Below are 23,364 nucleotides of genomic sequence, written 5' to 3'. Positions count from 1 at the left end.
ATCAGTGGTCAGCCAAACTGAAGTGTACATGGGTGGTGTAAACTGAGTAACTGGGCATCTTTGATTTTGTATTGATGATTCGACTTAATTTTCAGACTCCATCGGATTGGCCAGCAGTTACCGGTGGAAAAAAGCTTGTGTCTTTAAGTTGAATGTGCTACCTGTAAAACAACCAGTGAATATTATTCTAGTCTACTTGTGAGGGTTGTATCAAATGAGGACGCTTGACAAAGCTGTTAAGAAAATGTTGCGTTCTGCCTGAAAGCATAACTGTTTCATACAATACTTGAAAATCTCTTTAAAGGTTTTTGTGTGGTTTACAAATTGCGATGAACCTTACTCAAAAATTGTGACGATTTATTTTTTGCCATTTTACATACGGTTCTGTGCCACGACCACGTCTAAAAACTCAAAAAGAATTTCGCCCTTGAAACAAAGGAAAGCACACTAATTTTAATTTACAAATTGAGGGGAAAAATGATGTTTCCATTTTTTTGAGGTTAAAATGCACTGAAGTGGGTTTCGCTGACACAACACAATCTGACCTGTCACTTACAAATGATTGAATAAGTGGCCTTTAAAGCTTGTCAAAAAAAACCTGAGATGTTGAGTTTTGTTGTCAGTTAAGCGGTTGATATTAAAAAATCACATAAAAAATTAACCACTTTGCTTCCTCATAGAGACCTTACTTAAAATTCGAAGGAATCAATTTGTTTATTTGACCAGTGCAGGTAAAAGACATGTTTTTGTGATTTGTATTTATTTGTTTTTTATCAAAGATATCACACAGGCTTACGATACTAAACGTAACCACACTCAAAAGCGCCTCTTGAAAGCTCTTAAGGGTAAGTGGACCTTTTCATTATCGCAACCAGGGACAAGAAGTGTTAGACCAGGTTGGAAGATTAGCAACAGGTATTCAAGAGGCAGAGAGTAAACATCAAATGGCTATTACCTGACTGGGAAATCTTAACAGTCCTCGCGATAAAATTCGTGCCATAAAAGTTTGATTTTCGAGCTTGAGTGAGAAAAATAATGAACAAACTCAGCTATAGAGTTGTCCAGGATATTAACAGATGGACTGCTTTGAAGTATTTACCCACTGCTTACTCAACGGGATCAAAATCGATCAAACAGACTGCAGTTAGTAATTTATTCATTGCGACTAACCCGGAATTTTGTCAAATAACATACGACGACATTTTTATTGACGACTAGAAAAAGTTCAATACCAGTTATAAGTGTATTTGAGTCATCCGGGATCGCTTCATTATGGATAGCTCGGGTTTTTTACCGGTTGCGAAGCAGTGCGTAAGCGTAAAGGATAGAAACTTAATATGGAGAGTTCATAAGCTTGCCGAAACTGATCGGAAATGAAGGGGGATTAGCAGGCTGCAGAGCTGACCGTTTTCTTCACTGACTCGTTCATTCAGTCGTCAAGAAACCACATATTCAATGTAGCTTGTAAAGAAAGGACTGCTTAGCTAAATCTAAGCTTGTTATTTTTGTTTTGTTGTTTTTTTAAAACACTTGTTAATCTCGTGCCGTTGCCCTCATTGTCACTATATGTAAAAAAAAATCAAGAAAAATGAAAACTTAATCACGTTTGGCTTTTTGATTGACACTTAGTGAAAAACTGTTTGAGCTAAATCTACAACAGTTTTCTTCAGGAGGTCGCTGACATCTATGTTCCCAAGATGATAATAGCTGCCTTGTTGTTCACGTGCTGCGCCTTTCTATCACGAACGGGTGAGTTATACAGGCGACAACGAGTTAGCGTGATTGTTTTATTTTTGTTTTCGTTTTTCTTATTTGCTTTGCATCTTTCTCAATAAGTTATTTAGTTCTTGCTTACATTATGTCTCTCAGACGGCAAGATATCACTGACAAAAAGCAAGCTCTTCCGTCGTTCATATATCGGGGAAACCAAAGGTAATAAATAAATAATAAATAAATACATAATAAAGCCCAAAAGTTAGTCTACACCGGCAGCATAATATTCATTTCATCAAAGTCAGTCGATTGCACTAATTTTTATAGCGTGATTTAGGGACTGCAGGTAACCATAAATTATTTTTCACTAGGGATAGATACACCAACTTCTCATTAGATGTTGAACTATTCAAAGTTCTTCAGTAAATTTTATAACATACTAAACAAATTGTCTAGTTCCTGATTGGCTAATCAGATTTACCAAACACTTTAGTCTAAGTCTCTCTTAGTGGTAGTCCAGGTGTACCCGCGAACTTCTGTAAGAAGAGGATTGCAGGCGCACTAAAACATCAAGTACCAGAGACTGAACCTAGACACGGGTGTACTTATTTCATAGGATGCGATAAAGTTTGCCAGAAGGAATGCATTCAAGTGCACAACAAATACAGAGCTAACCATGATGCACCACCGCTGGCTTTTGACCAGAAGCTGGCAGACGAAGCACAAGCTTTGATTGACAAGGGAGTTTTTAAACATTCTGAGTGGGTGGAGTTAAAAAATAAAGGCGCTGCGTTTGCGTGGGGTTCTCTTTTCCCATCATTCACTGCTGTTATCAAGAACTGGCACGACGAAGGAGCATATTATGATTATCAGACTGGGGCACCAAAGAAAAACTCACAGGTTGCGTTAAAGTAAAAAATTTTATTTGTACGAAGTGACTAAGCAGTGTCGCTTGAATGCAATACGGAATTACTTTGGTTTTTCGTCAATGTACTCATTTTTGTTCTATTTAGCATTTCAAGTTCATCCAGCTTAGACCTCGGACCTACAAAGGCTCGGAAATGTCTGCTTAACATTCGCTTTCTTGCTCGATTTAGGTGGTGGATCACTTTATGCAAATGATATGGAAGAAGGCTCATAAAATCGGCTGTGCGCGAGGCGGTTTGTATGGTGAACCTTGGTATGTGGCTCACTATGATCAGGCTCCAATCTCTCAAAAGCAGAACACTGTGGAGAACATTGAAAGACCAAAACAGGTAATGAAAAATTATTACTGATCGATATCCTTGGGCATAAAGTTTACTCTCTATTTTTCATGTTATTGTGGTGGAAAGATTCCGCAAAGTGACGGTGAAATCAGCACGTTACGGAGATGAATTAGTTATGGCACGGCACCTATTGCGCGGACCAGCATCAAAACCCCGTGCATTGCGCTGACCTGGGACCGGAGGGAAAGAGAAACCGGGGGGGGGGGGTAGTGAGCGAGACTTTTGGTCATATCACTATTTATTTACTCAACAGGATGACAGTGAGTGGTTCAAAGATGATTCGCCATTCTCTGAGGAGCTGGCTAACATGCAACATGTCTAAGACAAGAATTCGCTTCTCCGGACTGATCACCACGGACGATGAATCTTTTGAACTTTGAAACAAAAAACAAGAAATTCAGTATTTTTCAGTATTTTTTCAACCATAGGATTTACGGCGGAGAGCAGCATGTTCTCTTTATTTGCACCAATCGTCCGACATCGTCCTACATCTTATTTGTTGTAATTACGAGGATATGTCATACAAATGTAATAAAGTTCTCTTTTCGTGGATACATGGGAATTATATATTAGTCAAAACAAATCAGTTTTTTTCTAGTCATCAGAAGACCATCACTTTCTGAAAGAAAGCAATTGTTAAAAGAAACGCATTCCTTAATTGAAATGTATATATGGTAATCACATTTCAGTGGAAATAAATATATTTCCTCATCATAAAATTCGTGCAAGAGTGTAATTTCTGATCGTGTCGTCTGATCGTCCAGGTGAGGAAAGTCCTGGGAACTACTGTTGTCTATAGTAGTTGACTGACGTTTGGAAAACCTCAAAAGAAAAGAGAGTAAAAACCTCAGCGGATGTCACTCAACTGCGACTCTAACATTCTCGAAACGTCAATCGCTACAATCGGCATCAGTCCTTCTCAGGAATACCCTCACCCTTATGATCAGACCACACGTTCAAATTTTACCCCCCCCCCCCCCAGTTCAAATCACTGAATTACAGTCGAATAATTTCTACAAATCACCATATATCGTTTGTTTCTAAGTTTACGATGTCCATGGTAATATCCGTTTTTCGATGACCAGGATACGTCATTCCAGGGCAATAGGAACCTCTCGCAAAACAGGACGTCAACAGCAACTTGCGATGAAACAAAAGATCCGATTTAGATCAAGAAGAGTTCTCAAGTGTGTATTAAAACTTTGTAAATTTCCTTGTTAGCTGTCCTCCTCAAAACAACGTGGTATTGTTTAAATTTTGTTTAGTCTGAGAGCAAGAACTTCAAAAACAAATGTAGACTTTTCTACTTGGACTGGGCAACGTCTTAACGTGTTACGCTGAAGAGGAGATCTGGCACCACTATGGAGCGTAAAAAACGAGCTTCTCCCGAAAATTCTTAAGACTACTGCAAGTTCATGTCTAGATCATTACTGTCCTCGCCATTCGCCTCATCACTGTGTTAAGTGTTCACGCAGATGCGTCAGTAGTAACACACAACGTTAATTCGCTTACTCCGCTTCTCGGTTGCTTAAAAACACAAGTTCTTTCCCACACGTTGCATATTTCGGGAAAGTTATTGCGATCACAATATTCGATGCTCGATGTTCTTGGGGATGGCATCCTTAGTTTGCATTTCTTTCCAGTAAGGCGAACTGTCCATGAACCAGTTTAGATCAGGCTAGTTGACGAAGAAGGAATGATTACTACCCAAGTTAATCAGTTGAATGAAGAAACCTAGACTTCAACACAATCATATTTTCCTACTCAACAATGATACCAATGACAAGAACGCCGGGGACGATGACAACGATAACGTAAAGTATCTTGATGCTGTTAACAAAAACGACCTCATGATATTGGGCAGTTGCCCAGATACTGATATTGATCCGTTACACGGAGTTGTAAATAGGTACTACGACGTTGATTTCTTTATATTATAGTAAGCGACGCTGTAAACTGTAATTGCTTCGTCATAGTTAAACATCGTCGCTACAGCTGTAAAACACCACCATAATGGTTTCTTTTGTTACTATAAGGACGTCATTACTTAGAAGGTTGACGGTAACGACAGAAAATACGATGGCTATAATCGCAATAAAGTTAAAGTTAAGACGATAACACTGATTGTGACGACGTCAACAAGAAAGACGAAAAATACAACGATAATGACACTACTAGCGATAAAAGTAACGGTGACAATTACGATTACCATAATGATAACAAAAACTAGAATTTACAAAGAAGATTTGAAAAGTATTAGCACTTATAATATTACTTAGCCTTTCGTGTCCTGTTGTATTTTTGGTGCTGTCGGCTGAGCCTCGTGTGTCACATCTACAGAATCATTTCATTTGAGGTTTATGCAAGACCTTCTCCTCTCCCCTTCCCTATGATTCACTGCTTACCTCCTTTGGTTCACCTACGTTGGACTTGTCAAAACCTGGTACGCCCGCTATGACCCCTGGGGTATCCATTTGTGCAATGTAATATGGTTCGCCATTCACAATAGTTTTGCCACATCCAAGTAAATGTGCTCCCTTCCAAACCACCTAGAAATTAAAAAACCCGAATAATAAACCTACAAAATCAAACGAAACATTGACCTCTAATTTCTCCCATCGAGGAATTTAATTCATGCTACATCATTCGGATTTAAAACATTTTGTTTTTGATGTTACCATCTCTGAAATAGAATCGAGGAATGAAGTTATCGTTAGGCTTTACCTTATGGCTTTTTGTCGTTTTATTGAAATTCGAAGGTTAATATAAAAATGGAGTCACCACACTAGTTAATGATGATAGCTACGAATTCCCATTACATCAACCTTTATGACAATAATTTCTATCTTGAAGTAAAAACTTGTCCACATCATTTTACAAGAAAATGACTGGCGAGCCTCGGCGGTAAAGACAGTCACGCGGGGAAATACAGTCCAACTTGTACAAAGCAGCACGGTATTAAGCGGCCACCCTGTTCTAAGCGGTCGGTTGTCAAAGTCCCGAATTTGTTTTCCCTTCAATCACTGTCATTTTTACCTCTATTCAACGGTCATCTCTATTAAGCGGACGTGGTCACCTTTGAGTGAGTCGTAACGGTCTGTTTTTGTTGTCCTCCACCCGTAGTTAACGGTCACTTAAACCGGAACCACTCAAATAAAATTAATAATAATATTTGACGTGAATTTAACCCATCCCTCCCGAAATCAATGTCAGTAGTATTTTTGAGTGAGTCTTTGTCGATTAAGTGGTCAATTATGGCGTAAAAAAGCAATTTTTTTATCGTTTTTTACATCAACCCTTTTCTGTACATTACCGCCATTCCCCGTGGTTAGCCGATTAGTATACAGGTTTGACTGTACGCGAAACAATGAATAAAAATGCTACACTGAAAGACCGACAAAACGATAAACTGCTGTCTCTTTTTGGCTTCATTCATACTTGCAGATTTCAGAGTAAACACTAACTCTTAATAACTTAAGCTTAAAAATGGTAGAAATAGAAAACATTCACATCCACACCTGAGTAAAGTGATTGACTTTCATATCTCCGATGGCAGTTCCAGTTGACCAATCAAAATCCTTCTCTTCGTCGTGCCAAGCTTTAACTGCAGCAGTGAACGAAGGGTAAAGGCTACCCAGCGCGATTGTCTCCCCACCCTGCCCCCCTGCCCAGGGGGAATGTTTAAACACTTTTTTATCAGCCCACTGTTGAGCCTGATCGGCTAATGTTTGGTCCAATATCAAGGGTGATGCGCCATGGTTTAAACGATATCTGTTGTGAGCCGCCAGACATTCTTGTTGACACGAGCTGTTACAACCTTAAATAAACAATGGCTGAGGTTGCGACCTACGTGCGTAACTTTAAACGTTTATTCTGGCATAGACCAAGACACTTAGTATTTTACTAGGAAAATCGCGACTTTATTTTTGAATGAGAATTCGAAACCAAACCATTTGGGCGATTTGACGGTTCTCTTATTATCTTTCTTTAATGACTGATTAATTTTAACTCAACAAACAAACCTTTTCACGTAAACGGTTATGATTATGAAAAACAAAATATTAATTTTGCATTTCTGCTCTTCAAAATCCTCTCTTGAATTTGTTATTGACGGACGTTTTCGGAGGTGATTTGAAGAAATACGTCATAAAGCGTAAGAGTGTCTCTTTAGTAATGACTGCAAAACTAATAGTTTACTATGCATAAGTTAAATAATCCTTTTAACACTAAGCAAGAACATTGCAAAATTATATGATGTAGCCACTGTCGATATCCAACGATTCAAAAGAATCACTTTTTTGATTGGATTTACCAAGGATAAGAAAAAATAATAACAAAATTCCTTTTAAATCAACCATTACCAGTTGTCGAGACGGGTTTCTCTTCAGTCTTGCGAGCAGCTGCAACGTCAGCCAGTGCTAAATAATACAAGGAAAAGAAGTTTGATAAATATTTCCTCCACTTTAAGAACAGATTAAGTTTCAGTGATTTTTGAATTTTTTTAAAATAGCGTCTTAAATGGAAGTTTTCTACTTCTTCAATCTTGATGAAACTAACTATAAGGTGAACCATTTGAATATAAATATTAACTTTTTTCGACGACTTTTCACATCAATAATTAGGATTATTCTGAAATTATCCATAACTGTTTGCAGACCACATTGGCTATAAGGAAGATTTTTTCAAACATCTTTTCAATTTTTAACAGTATCACTTGTGACCCATAAGGCCCCTCGAGAGCTTAAATTGAAAATGTTTTAAAAAAAAGTCTCTGTGGTACGTGATGGCTTGAGCGAAGGTCATATGATAAAATGCTTATTGATTAATTTTGTCGGGCTGGACTGGAAAATATTCAGTTTAAAGGAGCTAGCTGCGCTCGGTCCTTACGTCACGACTTTGAGCCGAATATTTTCCCACCCAGTTCACCACACCCAGTCATCAAGTAAATATTTATTTTCCACCTTGATCTCCTATGGTTTCTCTAGTTTTTGCTTCTTGGGTTTTCACTTTTTCCTTGCAGAGTCTTTGCCCACACGCTGGGTTACTCTTTGCCACAGCACTTATGTGCACCGGAGCCTGCAACCTGTGTTTTAGTGCCTCGATACCTTCCATAATCAAGTTGTCTTCTCCCTGTGATCGATAGTTTTGGCTGTTAACTCTGTTTCCAGCAGGAAATAGACTTGACTGAAGTTCTGCTCCATTTAAATGAGACAAACCAAATTTAATGGGTCTTTTTATAAAGTTGTTAAGCTCGATGGGCACGCCCTGCTCACGAGGCAAAGAACTTGGTGTGTTAGGACCACTCTGATCCAAAAGTGAGGTTCTATTTTTTTGGACGAGGGTCTGACCAACGGATTTTAGAGTAAAATTGTGAATATTTTTTGCGCCAACTGTAAGAATTTGGTCATCCTGATTCTTGGAGGGTGAGCTTTCTGTTTCTTTAGTAAGATGCTTGTCTTGGGAAGACTTAGATGATGTCTTTGAAGCCTCTGTGGTATTCGTAGAGTTGGATTTAGTAAGTGATCCTACAAATGGCTCGAAGACTTTAATCAACGAAATCTTCGGTTTTAGGGGTGTAATTTCTATGTTTTGCATGTCAAACTGTTGTTTTAGTTTAGGTTGGTCATTTAATTTGTTACTTTTATCAAACTTTGCTGGTAATGATGTCAATGAAATTCTTGCTTTCAGGGGTGTTATGTTTATTGTTTGCATATCAAACTGTGGTGTTAAGCGAGGTTGATCATTTAGTATGTTATTTTCATTTGCCTTTTCTGATAAAGATGTCAGTGACACTTTTGCTTTCAGGGGTGTTATGTTTATAGTTTGATCATCAAACTGTGGTGTTAAATGCAGTTGATCATTTGATATGTTATTTTCAGTGGACTTTTCTGGTAATGATGCCGGCGGCTTTGACAATTGTGGAGCTTTAACATTAGCAGTGTTAGTGTTACCCGTGTTAGCCTGTAGAGGAGAATGTTGAGATACCACAGCTTCATTAGGTGCGTGTACTGGATCGGCCACTGCAACGAAAGCAAAACAAAAGGTATTTATGAATGACAAACTCAACGTTTTGAAATTGAAAAAATATTTGCATAGATGATTTATAGTACATTCGTTTCTCGGCTTTTTATGACTCTAAAGGCGCATTTTTACCAGTGCCTTTTTTTTCTTTCAAAGCGTACTTGTCAAACGCGGTTGTCAAGGAAAAGGGCGGAGGGATATTTCTGATTCATCTCATCATAAGTAACGTTCTGCGATCAATTAGTTGTACAGATCCATTATCGCATTAGAATCATTAAAGACAATAGGAAGCATTCTCCTGGTACAACAATTATTATAAAGTATTTGAAAGTTACAGTTTTAGGTAGGTGGCAGACTAAGACCTATTTTTGGTTTTTCAAGTGCGTAATGTGGCCGAGTGTTTCATGAAATGAGATGCATGATTACCGGGAAATTTTAGTTTGCCAGGGTAACCTACTTTTCCTATTCTCGATTGTAAGGGTCTAGCTTTTAATGAACTATTTACTTACCACAGAAACCACATGTCCTTTTACAAACCATTTTCATTTCATTTTCTTTCTTTTCACAATAGCCTTGAGCTTGCCATCTGGGACAGCTAAATTGATATTTAGGCATATCTTGGCAGGGTTCTTAAGAAAATAATCCACAATTAGTGATAAATCAGTGCGCTGCATCTTTTCAAGAAGTAAGTAAGTAACCTGAGCAGAGATAAAGTCCCGAGGGATAGTAATTCCAAAATATTGTGATTGCAGTGATCGAAGTACCTTCTTTGAAATAGAATCACCGGTTATATGTCATTAAGGATGCTTTGCAAATTCAGGAGTAGTGATTCGTGATCCCACACACGTATGAGAGGCATTATTAGCTGTTCAGGAGTTGGTGCCTCTTAGAGGTGATGATGAATCTGAGACCAGTTCATAATACGCTACTTGGTACCTGGTAAGGTCACCCTTTAAAGGTGCGGTGACCTTCATTATTTTGTAATAGAGTTGACGTGGTACAACTCAAGTTACAGTTACACGTTGCGAACTCACACACAGAAATACCTCTCGTTCAGTGGGTGATGAATGAGTAATATCAAGCACTGTGACCCTCAAAAAAGGCACGCTTCATCATGAATTAACCAACACTTACCATCTTGAGCCACACTTTGGGCTTTTTTGTGATTTTCACTTTCTTTGATGACCGAAGGAAGACCTACAACCAGAAAGAACATTCTGCAGCATTTATCAAAGCCTTGCCATGAAAAGTGTCCCGTGAGTTTCTTTGTCTTTTTATTACATTTGGCAACAGCTTCATGAAATATCAACATTCACGGGTAAGATTCCCAGCAAAGAGTTCGATTCCTATCCGTATAATCATATTTCTTAGCTATAGTAACCTTCGTCACTTTGCTATGGCCTGAGCACCAAAGGGTGAAGAAAATAGGAAACGCCTGAGACAGTTTGAAGAGGATTGAAGCCAGGATGGGATGTCAAGTAAAAAGTTGGAAAATCTAGTTCAAGGTGAGAATGGCAGTCACAAAGGAAAGAGTTGCGTCGTTCTGTTAAGTTCACACAAGCTAAAAGCCATGAAGCGGGTAAGTAACAGGTTACATAACGTGTTTATTCTAAGGCCGTTAAATCAAAGCTGTGAAGCTAAGTGCTGTGTAAGTAGATTGTAAGTAGTTGTACGGTTGAAATTTGCTCTTATTATGAGCTGCAAGTCAAAGGCAACAAATGACGATTCAGAAAGACTTTTAAATAATGCTTTTAGAATTACCACAATATCCACAGGTAGCTTTACAATGTCTTCTCATAAATTCTGCGTATGCAGTTCCTCTGCAGTGTCCATGGTGAGCCCAAAGGTGACATTGTAAGGTGTCATCGTGACATTCTGAAGATACGATGGACAGATAAATCGCTGGTTAGTCATGTTCTTTTTTAGGTGCTAGAATGTAATTGTTAATAGTAATTGATATTAATGTGCACCAGTTTGAACGCCAACAACTTCGAGTGCAAACCAAGGTTTTGCTAGATAATAAATAATTGCATAAAACTTTACTTCTTTGTAAATATCTTCGTCGTCTTCGATTTTTTTTTTGATAAAAGATAACAGCCCCGCCATTGTCTGTCGCAGACGTCGTGGAAGATATTTCTAGTCGGGAGAGGGTGGGTCCTATACCAAGGTCATATTGGCAATCGGTCGGAAGCCAGATCACTTAATTATTACAAATCATTGCATATTTTTCACAAAGACAGGATCACATTGCTTGGAATCACTCTTTAGCCCCACCTTTATTTTTTAATACGTACTTAGAAACTTACTTACCTTCATTGTTCACCATATCTGCGGCAATATTCAACACAGATGCTGACTGGTTGTCATCGCTGCCCTGGGACCCACTAATCTGAGTGTTTGGCGACACCCCTTTTGACTTCATATCTTGAACATGGAAAACGAGCTTTATAGGCCGGCTACTGGAATTCGGCAAAGTGATCAGAGCTGGTGAATTCACGTGATGAAGATCAGAGTCATGTGAGCTGGCATCGAGGCTGTTGGCAACAGGTGACTGAATCGCAGTATTTGACTCAGTTGACTGACCATTGTGTGGTTTTGTGCCCGATGTAAGCATCGATTGTTCAGCTTTCTGACTTCCTGAGGCCGCAGATGTTGGAAGGTGGCTGACTAATGCTGTTACTGTTTGTTCTAAAGGTCTGGGTGTGTAATGTGTTTGAGGGATAGATGGGGAATTCTCGACAGGATTAATTTTCACCCCAGGTGTAATCATTTCTGTTAAAGTTAGTCGCGGTCGCATATTCGACGAAAAGGGCTTTTTCTCAGCTTGAATCTCACCAGGTATAAGTTTCCCTTGAGAGCTTGATGCCTTTGGACTGGAAGCCATATTTACAACTTGCTCCATATCATTGCTTGAATTAGAGCTTGTGCTGACCGGGCCTGTCAGAGCATTCTCTTTTGATTTAGATTGTTGCATTGTTTTCTCTTGATTTGACAGGTTGTCATAATTTAATATGGCAGATTGTGAAGTATTTACCTTTATCTGGTTTATTGTTTTGTTATTCTTCAATAAGGAATCTCCTGATGTTTGCATCCTACCTTTTGTTTGATCTTCATTCTCATCACTGCCATGTCTTTCTTTTGAAAGTGAATCAGGAGGAGTCCCTGGCCGGATGCCTGCCGTTGACTGGTTCTTTGTTTCGTCATTGCGAAGAGACGAATTAGCGCTACCCTTAAATAAATCAAGAGCAGGTTTGTTATTTGATGCAGTAAATGTGTTCGTCTCGTTGGGATTATTATTGAGGGCCACACCTGATGTATAGAACGATTTTCCGTCTTCTCCCTGATGATCCTCGGTTATATTTATTACAAAAGCTTCATTTGATTTTGTAGAGGGTTTTGAATAACTTTTGCCATTGACATCGTTTGGTGCCACTTTGTTTGAGGTTCCAAATGTTGCCTTGCCCGGTTGAGGAGTCCCTCCTGACAACTCTTCGTCATCTGCAGGCTCTTCATTCTGTATCATATCGTCTTCTTGCTTCATCATAGACTGGATGGCTGCCTGCTGATACTCATCCCCTTCCGCGATATCGTCGCTATCGCTGGCTTCCGTGGAGACTGTTCCGTTGCCGTCTTCTTCACTCTTTGTCAGCATGTCATCGTCCTGGATCACCAGGGATTGGAACCTAGCCGCCTGTTTACTATCATCGTCTTCCCCATCTCTAATCGGAGAGGTCATACCATTACTAGATGACGTCGGTGTATTGTCTGGCGACGTCATGCCTTGAGTGGGTGAGGTATGGTTCGTATTCCCCTTGTCATGATCTAGCTGTATTAGGCTTTCTGCTCCTTTTTGCCAGTTGGCGCCGTCTTCTGCTCCAGGAACTACGTGGTAACTAGCAGTTTCCTTATTTTCATTCAATACCACATTGTTAAGGGTGTCATGAAATAGATATTGTTTCAAAAGAGCATTGTTATTCAACACCTTTTGCTCTTCTCGAACTTCATTCAAATCAGGGTGACCAGCAGGTTTGCCTTGCTCACCACCACCCCTCAAAGCATTTATTGGTGATTCAGGCTCCACACGACCCCTTGGTGAGGAATCTGCGTCCTGTGGTCTTAGCGGCACTACATGAGTAGATTTCCTTTTAGTCGACTGATTAGCTCGTTCGAACCAGTGAAGATCGTTCTAAAACAGATTAATTATGGACAAGGTTTGCACGTGAAACACAAATAATTCAATTTAAACTTCGTAAGTTATGAGGTACACTTATTTTCATTATAATCTTCGGAATAATCTCATTGCGAACGCCTTTTTGCAAATAGTACAAAAACGACGGAAGTCATCGTCTTGGGTCGAAAAGGACGATTTATGTGATAAGCTGAATTGTATACGCATTCTGATTCATTCTTATTCATGATATATTAGAGTACAAACGCATAGATGACGTAACCATCAGCAGCAGTTTGCTTTTTTATCATATATAACAGATAGATTCCGCATTTCCGTGGATCGGTTTAGCAATAGGTCACAGATGACCTCAAAATGTGGTAAGATCATCAGTGACACACTCGGCTGCGCCTCGTGCGCCACTTTCTTGTTCTTACCATATTTTGACGTCATCTGTGATCCACTCCTAAACAAACGCACGCTAACATAGAATCTTTTTTTTTTTTTAATAGAATACCCGACGTACCATCTTGGGAGATCCAATATTTGTTTCATCAACTTCTATATTCGGACTCACAACACCATCAGAATCCATCCACACCACATAATACTTTGAGCCGAATATTTCGCTCTGACCACAGCCGGCCTTTTTGGCCTTCTTCCAAACGATTTGCGTAAAATCATGAAGGGTTTTTCCGGTCTTTGATCGACCAGAAGCGAAGTCAAAATCTCTTTCCTTATCGTGCCAATGTTTGATTACGTTTGTAAAATTCTGAAGTTCATCTTTTACGTCCCACTCGATTAGCTGCCCGTATTTCCTGCGAGATTTCATGTCATACCCGAATTTTCCTCCGTCTGCCCATCTCTGAGCCTTGTTAGCAAGAAACTGGGAGAACTTTACTCCCTTTGCATTATGGTTCAATCGGTATTTGTTGATAACCTCGATGCACTCTCTCTGGCAAGCTGAAGTACAACCTACAGCATTAGAAGAGAAACTTGTCTTAACCCTTTACACCCTAACATTAGAATACATATTCTCCCTACTGTTCTCTTTACACTGCTTTCATACTGAAGAGGAGAATTTGTTTAATAATCAAGAGCTTCATAAGTTGGCGATAGTCTCCTTTACTCTCATGGCAGTAATGCTTGACTCAGGGGTAATATTACAAGAGGAAAATTCATGGTAGTCACATTTTAGACGCAGTGCAACGATTTTGTAGAAACATTATTCGTGAGAGCCCCTTAAAAAAATTACAAAAGAGATACCATGAAGGAGCCACGGTTCCAAAACGATTTATCTTTACGAGTTTGTTGCCTCAGCCCCAAATGATATCTGTGATTTTGACGAAAATGATGGTGATATTTGCCATGCAAGCAAAGAGATTTCCGCTAACACTGAATTAAGGAAATACCAAAATTTTCCTTGGATCATACAAGACAATGTATATGATTTCCAAACGTATGCAATGTCTTCAAGTTGCCTAAGTGAAACTCACCTCTAGTTGAGCCATATGGTTCATCATCTAAATAATAACAACAATAATAAAAAAAACTCAATAATAGCCTTCACGCGTGGCATATTTGATTCATCTATACAACTAATTAACAGTCACAATGATCAGAACGTTTGTCCAACTGTTTAAAAAAGCTAAATTGGCATGATGTAAATAGTTATAGCATTTTTAGTATGGAATATCCACGCAATTTACGCGCCCTAAGTTTTACCATGAGACTCATTAAAGTGCTGATGCAAGTGTGTTAACTAAGAGAGAGATAAAAGAAGTCCAACACGATAATCGGATGTTCATGAATACTCGATGAAGCTGATTGTGGCTTTATTTTAAATTCAAGTTCTTTCGTTATAACAATTTGGCATATTTCCAATCGCCCTCCGGCCGTGAACACAAGCTAAGTGGGAGTTACAGAAGTGCAAGTAAAAGGAAATACAAAAAAGTTTATTAGTGCGCGGATTATTTTGTTGTGACTACCATAGAGTCGCAGATACCTGTTGCGGTAGCGTGCTGTATCATAAGGTAAAGCAGGGCGGACGAGACAATCTTTGACATCATGTCTACCAGAGAAGCATCCAATTAACATCCTAAACCTGTGAAACAGAGCATAAAGAGGTAATCGGTATATGATATATCCTCGAAGCAGTTTTGATGCTACGTTTGAGAACTTAGCGGACAAACATTTTGTCTGTGATTTAAGTCAGTTAGCATTGAAGAGTAAAAGCGTTTTCACACTTACTTACCATTTTTTCTAATGTACTCTCTTTTAGAAACCAGTGCTGTTCTTACGAGGTGAATGCATTACAGGACGGTAACAACAAAACGATTCCAGTCAATTTTTCTTCTTGGAACAGTAAACAAGGTCTTCCTTAAAAGAAAAAGCCCTGTTTCTAGTTCAGTAATTGCCAGTCATTATTAATTCATAACCAACAGGTTAGGTCCTGAAAAGGTTCACAGCCGTTTTGCTAAACCAGTCACTAACTAGGTGATAAGTGTTGGGTTGCATGACCGAGTAGTCTTTTTACACTGTCATAATTCTCACCTTTTATCAAGTCTTATTAACAAATAACGTTCGCAGCCATTATCCATGTTCGACAGATTGAGAGACAGCCAGGAAAACTGGGTCTGGTACACGAAATCGAGGCTTACTGACAAACGCTTTGCCTCGAGGAGAAAAAGGATTAGACCAATGTTGTCGGATGAACATATTCCTTTTTTATCTTTTCTTTATGAAGTTTCATCGACGCCGACTAAAAATATTTCAAGGAGAAACTGATAATGAAATGACAAATAAGGAAAAGAAAAGAAAGTCAGGCGATCAAGTGAGGCTAAGGGTACATCTGCAACGGAAACTTCGAACGACGCATTTGTTTGATTGCTTTAAATTATTTTATAATTTAATTAACTTTCTCTGCCCATTACGAAAGTTGTTTGATCAGTGACGTGCTGAAACGTACTAATCTCGGAAATAAGTTGGGTGATAAATTTAACTGTTCCGATGGTAGTAATTAATTGAGACTTTCAGTCGCTGAAATAACAGGAAGTGCCACTTGTTTCCAGTACCCTCTTGTTTGGAGAGATTATTGCAAACACTCGATAGAACTCCAAAAGTAGTTTCGCCATCATGTGCTGAGCAATGGAATAGGAAGGTGAATACTCGAGGCTCGGTCATGTAACAAATAGAAATTATATTTATTATTATTTTTTTGTTCAGTGACAAAATAAAAAAATGGGTCATCTTTTGGTACCTGAATTTCAATAGTTTCTGGTACCGTCCCTAGTGGAGACACACAGCGTCAACTTCAAAAGCGGAACATGTTCAAGGGGCGTTTACTTGTCGAGTGTTTATCCCTTCTTTTGAACCAACCAATGACTTCACTCACCTTGACATTTGACTTTCCTTTTCAAGAGCATTTCACGAGTGTTGTGATTCGGTTCCGGCAGGGATGAAAATTTAATCGAAAAACCGAGTGAACGGTCTGGCGTCACAATGATAGAGAAACCCTTTAGCCAAAAATATGGTGAAATTTCAGAATAGTGACGGTTTTCTATCGATGGTGTGTGCTGTAAAGTACAAGAATCTGCTACATGTGCGACAACGGCGTTATGGAATACTCGGAAACGTCGAATTACACTTGACAAGTTATAATTGAAATCTCGACACACACACAAAACATTAATTTTTCGCGATTTACAAGAAGAAATCAAAGGTATCGAGGTGATGTGGTTGTTTTAAAGAACGCAATGGAATCAATAAGAATCCTTCTTTGCAAAATATGGGCGATGGTTCTTTTGACGGCTTTTACTGTCCTGGCCTACAAGGAATTAGGTAATTACTTTGTTACACTTCATATCGTTCATATTGTAACGAGGAGGTCCTATAAGCCATAAGCAATGTTCCAGGTCAATTAAGATTTGAATGGATCAAGTTCACATCGGCTCCATATCACTTGACACCCACATCAATTGCCGGCTTCAGAACTGACTTTCCTCATTACACTACCCGCTTTCCTCGTCACCCCTGTAACTCTTTCGAGTGACCACAACACAGTTTCTCCTTACAATATCATTACAATATCAAACAGGAAAGTGATGAGAATAAAGAAAAATATCAACTAGGGGATTATAAGTTGATCCGATACCAATTCTCCAAACTAACATCATAAGCATTGTGTAACAAGCTCTAATGAGATCTGGGGAGTGAAAGGGTTAATTTGATGATAAAGTGAAAACATACTTCCACATTGGTAGAGCATCGGAGCGCGGAATCCGAAGGTCTGAGGTTCGATTCCTCCTGGGGACTCAGAATTTTTTTTCTTTGTCCCACGCTCGTGACAAGACGAAAAACATCTTTTTTTATACTTCCACATATTCATCATTTTCCCACGAACCCTAGCTCCAATTATGCCAATAATTCTTGATTCCGGCTATGATCATATTGTTTTTTTTCTGGAATTTAGAGAAAAGGCACATTTTTTCTCGCTTAAGATTTTCTTAGGGAGCATTTTTAAATTCTATGGAAAATGCGATCATTCTAAACGCAAAGAAGGCTACAAGACAAGTGCCGTCCTAATCTGTTAAGAATGAATCAGTTAAAAATGAATTCAAAGAACAAAAGTAAGAATTCCTTTAAACAATCAATCCAATGATATTCTCCTCATATGTAATGTTTTATTTTCAACTGGCTTTAGTCGAAATGCGCTCTGATTTAAAAAGGGAAGGACTTTGCTCATAGTGTCTAATAGTGCTATACACATGGGAATGTACCCCAATCTCCACTTAACTATATTCCTTTTTCTTGGTAACCACCGAACGATCCTAGAAGAGCGGAACTCGTGCCAGAAACATTTCATTTTTTTCTACACTGCAGATATTCCAGGAAACACGAGACAATTCATTGCTACGGTGAATAATAACTGTCGAGACTTTAATGGGGTGCTGACAAGATGTCACAAGTGGAAAGATATGGGTTTCTGCTTCAAATATCGTCGACAAATGCAGCACGTTTGTAACAAAACTTGCCAGTACTGTGGTAAGTATTATAATTCTCCCATTGGATCATTACTAATCACGAACATCTAATTTCCAATTGGAAATGGAAAATCGAGGCAGTTTTGAGGCCTTTTTTCAGTGCAGCAATTTGGTCCGAATGACATTTTTTAGGTTGTCGAGGCTTCACTATGAAGATTAGTTATTCAAGTCACAAAACGGGAAATTAAGCTGATACCTAGACATCGCGACCAACCATGCGGTAACCCATTTTAATTAGTGTCTCATACACTTCCATCTTGCTTGATCTGAAAACGGATCAAACCATTCCTCGAAAAAATATATTGTTCCTACTGGAGTTTGCATTGGGGTATCAAAAAGTATCCGGAATCCTTTTGGTTTTCTTTTACTTCGCTCCTTGATTGGTCTAAAAAATAATGCTGCCATTTCAGCCAATCATGTTCAGATGCACTCCTTGTTGGTTCCTGTTTTCTCTTATTTCTCTTTGAATATTTCCCATTGCTCTGTTTGGCCAGTGCGGACAATATCTCACTTTCTTCTTTCTGCTTGCAAGACCTTAAGAAATCTCACAAATACGTCATAAGGTATGTCTAGAACCAACTGTATGTTTTAAGTTCCAGGCCAAAAACAATGGCAAGTGATAGATATAAAGGGAGTCTGGGGGCGATTAAAGAAACCAGTCAATGCACATGCATCGTCCACAAAGCCACCCAAGAGACCACCGGTGCAAATACTGGGAAAAGAGACAACACCACAAGTAGAAGATGCAGCTAAGGCTATAGCAACTCAGCTGGAAGGAGATATGGATTACACTGAATTATCAGGTTTGAGTCAAAATCATGATGCAAGTTTCTAATGGCAGGTAACACGTGAACCAGCTCTGATGTATCAATCGCCAATCTATTACACAAATTCTCACAATGATAAAAAATCTGTAGTTTTTGCTGGCAGCTATTATGTTATGAAAGGATAGTTGTCAATTAACCAGCAACTGGTAAAATATACCTGGATAACAAAAAGTTTCCTAACTGTAACTGGCATGTAGGAAGTCACAACCCCACAAAGACTACCATTATAAATTGATGTTAAGCTACATCGGTTCATTTTAGGTTACACAAAGGTTCCTGGCTGCTTCATAGAACTGAGCCTATAGTGTATTTTTCTATGTTTTTTTTATCCAACTCAGATATATTTTTCGTTCTTCGCTTGATTTATTTAGCCTCTTCAAACGCTCTTGGTCTGCTTAATAAGGCTCGCATTGGTATTCAAAGTGCAACGGTACCCACGAATGATGAAACAAAGGGAAAAATGTCATTCTCTTCAAACGTTTCCTCAGTAGAACGTGAACAAAAAACACATTCGCCGGATGGTCCTATTATTAGCGGAAAAACACAGGTGAGTGAACAGCCTGGTAAAGGAACGAATCCTGTTGTGCTGCTAATGGGATATGAACTCGGAGAAAAGTCAAGTCGAAGGGTGTATGATGTTCTGAACAACTCTACCAATTTCCTGGCCTCTGATCCAGGAACAAAGAATGATTTAGGTCCTCATGACGCGCTAATTTATGATAAGCTGTTAGCACTGAGAGACAATAGTAGCTCTTATACTAAGGCCGCCCAGGAACGTAAATCGCCCAGCAGCAGGATTCCCACAGAAAATAACGTCCCTGAGTCGGACTTAAAGGAGATTGAAGGGTTCTTAGATAATGCAGCCTCCGTAAACGAGCACCTCCTGCCAGGTGTTGGTAATCAATACATGCATGAAGAAATGAAAGAAGGTAACACAGATACAAATACTTTGAAATTAAACTTGGCTGCACAGAGTCTAGACTCTCATGAGATGAGCACTTTACAAAGCAGAGACGGAGTAAAAAACACAGACTCCATCTTGCCTATTAGCTCTGATGACACAACAGGTCAGCAAGCGTTTGAACACATATCAGTGCATGTACATCCTAACACTTCCGTGGTTAATTCAACAAGCATGGCTGAAAACTTTGTTAAACTCGATCGTTCAGAGGGAAGCATGCCAATAGACTTGATGTTTGCAGATAACAAGCATGGCAATAAAAACAATCCTGTTTTACAGGTTAGTGCACGTTAGAACCACTTCAACCACGGGTCGAAAATAATTCAGAATTGCTTTAGTTTTAGTTTTCTATGCTCTGTTATTCAGTCTGCAAGACTCGCATTACCTCAACAAAACACAAGAAAACTGAACTAAACCCAATCGCTCCCTGATCACTCGCGTTTTCTCGCCCTTAACAAAGTTTTCATGTATTTACTCTGTCTCTAGTGTTTCTTTATGGAATTCTCCGCCGTCCTGATTAGCCGTTGCGTTTATTTTGGTTTTGTTCTTACGACAGTCAGTCGAAAGCAGTCTTGTAAAATGCCCCCAACTGTGTGCGACACGCAAAACAATAGTGTGGACAAATCGTGCCTCAGGGCCCACCTTTCCTTTAGTCATAAAGTCGTTTATGTCAGTAGCTCTGAGAACGACATTGTAAAACCCATTTCAGACTCTTCCTCAGTTAAGCCCCTTTTTTCGATCTTAGAGTTGTCCCTCACATGCTTATCGCATAAAACTATACTGAAGCACCCCAATGCCTCCTAGGCTAACCATCTATACGTTTGCTGAAGGAGTAAGCTCTTGATTACTGATAGAGAGATGAATCACTTTATCGGTGCGCCAATAATTTTTTTTACCTGCCACGCTAAGTACTCCAACATTTAAGGTGCTGCTTCTGTTTTGTTCGAACTTAATGGTAATGACCCCTAGAATTCAGCGAGAAACACTACGAATAGTTGACAAAACAGGTCCTTTTTTTCTTTAACAGATGAATTTATCGTTTCGCAACAAGCCTCGCGTCTCGGAATCATCGGGGAAACAGGTCACACTTACCATCAACGAGCGGCCGGGAACTGGTAAAGCTATTTTCAAGGTGAAAAACTCCCGTCATGCTACCGGAGTGAGTTACACTACAGAGGACCGTCCGGGAGGCTTGCCCTCGCCCACTTATCTACTCCAGACTGAAAACGAAGAGGCCCGAGCTAAGGCAGAGGAAGAGGAAGCTAAAATCAAAGCGGCCACGAGCGCCATTAAAAATGTGATTAAGTTGTTTGATCGAGACAGCACTCATCACAGCCATACCAGACTCGTTCAAGAGGCCACTCAGGATTTTCCAGCCGATGCCAAGTCTATGGAGGACAGTCGCGAGTTGGCGGCAGATATGGGTGCAAGCGAACATCACGCGGAAGTTGCACATGCACAAAATCTGGACCGCGCTCGAGCTAGCGCCGAGGCCCTTTCGCAACAAAATGTTCCTTATCTAAGTTCTAGTAAGACGGGTCCTGAGTCACCACCACCAAACTATGCCGTTGTTAGCATGAGCGATTCAAAGGACTGGAAAAGTCTAGCTCACACGCTTGCCACTCAGCTGAAAAGTGTTCTAAATCATATGGAGGATAGAGAAAAAGAGAACCGTAATGAAAAGGAGAGGATTCAAGAAGAGATGATGCTTATGGCTCAACGAAAAATGATGGGTATTGGCCGAGAGGACGATGAGGGCCCCAGATGATGACGATGACGACGATGACGACGAATGAGCAATATGGATGAAATGGAGAAACGACGTCATTCTGTGTCCATTCCCCAAGAGAGAACAACGATTAGAAACTTACCGCGAAACAGCAGATTGACTGACCAGAAATCCTATCAGGAAAAGCCAAGAAGAAAATCGAATGGACTTCATTTAGCTCACAGAGCTGCGAAGATATTATCACGACTGGAAATACGCTATAAATCGAAGAAGCAGAAACGAAGGCTAACCTCATAAAAGAGGTGACTTAGGGAAGAAATTACCCATTGTTTTCTCTCTGAAAGAAACCTCGTCAAATTTAAAAATATCTTGTGGTAATACAAGGCAGAAAAAAGACATCATTTTTGGACCAAACCAAAAGAAAAAGGTTAAAACTAAGTCGGTAAGCCGGATGAAGACTTAAAGCATATGACGAAACATGCGTAGATCAAATACCGGTTATTCCTTTCCTACTTTAAGAGTTCCTATGCTCCAAGGAAGAGCCTTTTACTTCTGTGTCTGAAATATCTCTCCCTATTCTCACCACCTTTGTACAAGTATAGCGCCATTGAGGCACAACTTCTTTGATTCTCCACACCTTTTATAAGTAGCGCCACTGAGGCACAACTCTCGTACTCTCTATCAAAGACTAATACAGAAAACCAACAAGGAGATAAAAATTCTCTTCTTGAAAGGACTTATAACGACGACAGGTTGTTTTGTTGGTTTAATATTTTCCAAGTTATCAAATAGAGAGGCAAAAGGTCACTCAGGATTGACTTACAGATCTGTATAGAGCAACTGATCAAGATGTGACATGCCAGGTGGAACAGCGAGTGGTGCGTTTTCAGTTACTTTTCTTCATCATAGTATTCAATTAAGAAGAACTGTACAACATTCCAATCATCATACCATGTGATCATGTTCATGTTTAACATGAGTGGGGGGGGGGGGGCAGGGAAAGTCCTTACACAAAAGAATATAAAAGAAGAGAGACGCAGAAATTGAAATTGTGTTTTGAAAAATTTGTGTGCTGTATTTAAGCGGGTTAAAGCAACTGCCTTCTAATATAGACAGGATACACGTCTTTCGCATGGAGCAGGTGAATGAGATCCGTCAAACCGTAAAACCTAACTTGATATTACGAGCCTGCTATAGACGAGAATAAAACAAAGATAAAGTTAAATGCTCTCAGTGACAAATAAATAAATATGAGCCTTCCGATACAAGACATCATGTGTGATGACACCCAGTTCTTCTGTCTCTGCACTTCGAAGTGCTATCAGGAAGAAAGGAAATATAATTTACCAAAATTTATCGTCTGATTTCTCGGTATCGGGTGATCAGATCTTATGAACAACGGTGAAATGTGAAATTATTAACGAAATAGTCAGTGTATTAGGGAATGTTCAGATGAGGAAAAAGAAAGGAAGGTAAAAGGGTTATTTTCACCAGAATAGACGTACTGCTTCACTCCGTGAAATGATCGAAATGAAACTGCTTCCCTCTTTTGTCAATTTAACTCAAGCATGAAATTACCAACTTTGGATCGAAGGTATTAATAAATGGATAGAGGAACAAGTAAAGAGTGAAACA

The 23,364-nt window shown here is 39.4% G+C and overlaps 3 protein-coding genes across 7 annotated transcripts; 2 read left to right on the top strand and 1 right to left on the bottom strand.

The window, feature by feature from the left end:
• Window positions 1–684: 684 nt before the first annotated feature.
• On the top strand, window positions 685–3,587 carry LOC131795706 (uncharacterized). Of its 4 annotated transcripts, none has more exons than XM_066165945.1 (6): window positions 685–731; window positions 1,661–1,749; window positions 1,870–1,932; window positions 2,330–2,613; window positions 2,811–2,969; window positions 3,235–3,587. In XM_066165945.1, exons 2-6 carry the CDS (start codon window positions 1,698–1,700, stop codon window positions 3,301–3,303), a joined length of 627 nt encoding a protein of 208 aa, XP_066022042.1. In that variant the 5' UTR covers window positions 685–731; window positions 1,661–1,697; the 3' UTR covers window positions 3,304–3,587. The 4 variants fall into 4 exon arrangements, with proteins under 4 accessions (XP_066022042.1, XP_058969299.2, XP_066022043.1 ...); XM_059113316.2 differs by lacking the exon at window positions 685–731 and adding an exon at window positions 781–845 and having other exon boundaries at window positions 1,671–1,749; XM_066165946.1 differs by lacking the exon at window positions 685–731 and adding an exon at window positions 801–845.
• Window positions 3,588–3,966: 379 nt separating this feature from the next.
• Window positions 3,967–15,775, bottom strand: LOC131795708 (uncharacterized). Of its 2 annotated transcripts, XM_066165944.1 has the most exons (15): window positions 15,724–15,775; window positions 15,425–15,565; window positions 15,176–15,274; window positions 14,667–14,693; window positions 13,697–14,145; window positions 11,313–13,188; window positions 10,764–10,877; window positions 10,137–10,199; window positions 9,512–9,631; window positions 8,933–9,001; window positions 7,943–8,470; window positions 7,343–7,399; window positions 6,500–6,798; window positions 5,387–5,530; window positions 3,967–4,659 (listed from the first exon to the last, which is right to left on the bottom strand). In XM_066165944.1, exons 3-15 carry the CDS (start codon window positions 15,237–15,239, stop codon window positions 4,564–4,566), a joined length of 3,906 nt encoding a protein of 1,301 aa, XP_066022041.1. In that variant the 5' UTR covers window positions 15,240–15,274; window positions 15,425–15,565; window positions 15,724–15,775; the 3' UTR covers window positions 3,967–4,563. The 2 variants fall into 2 exon arrangements, with proteins under 2 accessions (XP_066022041.1, XP_058969301.2); XM_059113318.2 differs by having other exon boundaries at window positions 7,943–9,001.
• Window positions 15,776–16,877: 1,102 nt separating this feature from the next.
• On the top strand, window positions 16,878–22,426 carry LOC131795614 (uncharacterized). Its single transcript, XM_059113196.2, is given in 7 exon segments — window positions 16,878–17,010; window positions 18,052–18,213; window positions 18,806–19,015; window positions 19,411–20,279; window positions 21,028–21,761; window positions 21,763–21,788; window positions 21,791–22,426. Coding segments are annotated over 7 exon segments (2,322 nt in total). The 5' UTR covers window positions 16,878–16,925; the 3' UTR covers window positions 22,027–22,426.
• The last annotated feature ends 938 nt before the right edge of the window (window positions 22,427–23,364 follow it).

The sequence above is a fragment of the Pocillopora verrucosa genome, chromosome 4 (assembly GCF_036669915.1).
Source record: "Pocillopora verrucosa isolate sample1 chromosome 4, ASM3666991v2, whole genome shotgun sequence".
NCBI classification, from domain to species: Eukaryota; Metazoa; Cnidaria; class Anthozoa; order Scleractinia; family Pocilloporidae; genus Pocillopora; species Pocillopora verrucosa.
Note: the sequence above shows the minus strand (reverse complement) of the source record. Positions and strands in the feature narration are given on the sequence as shown.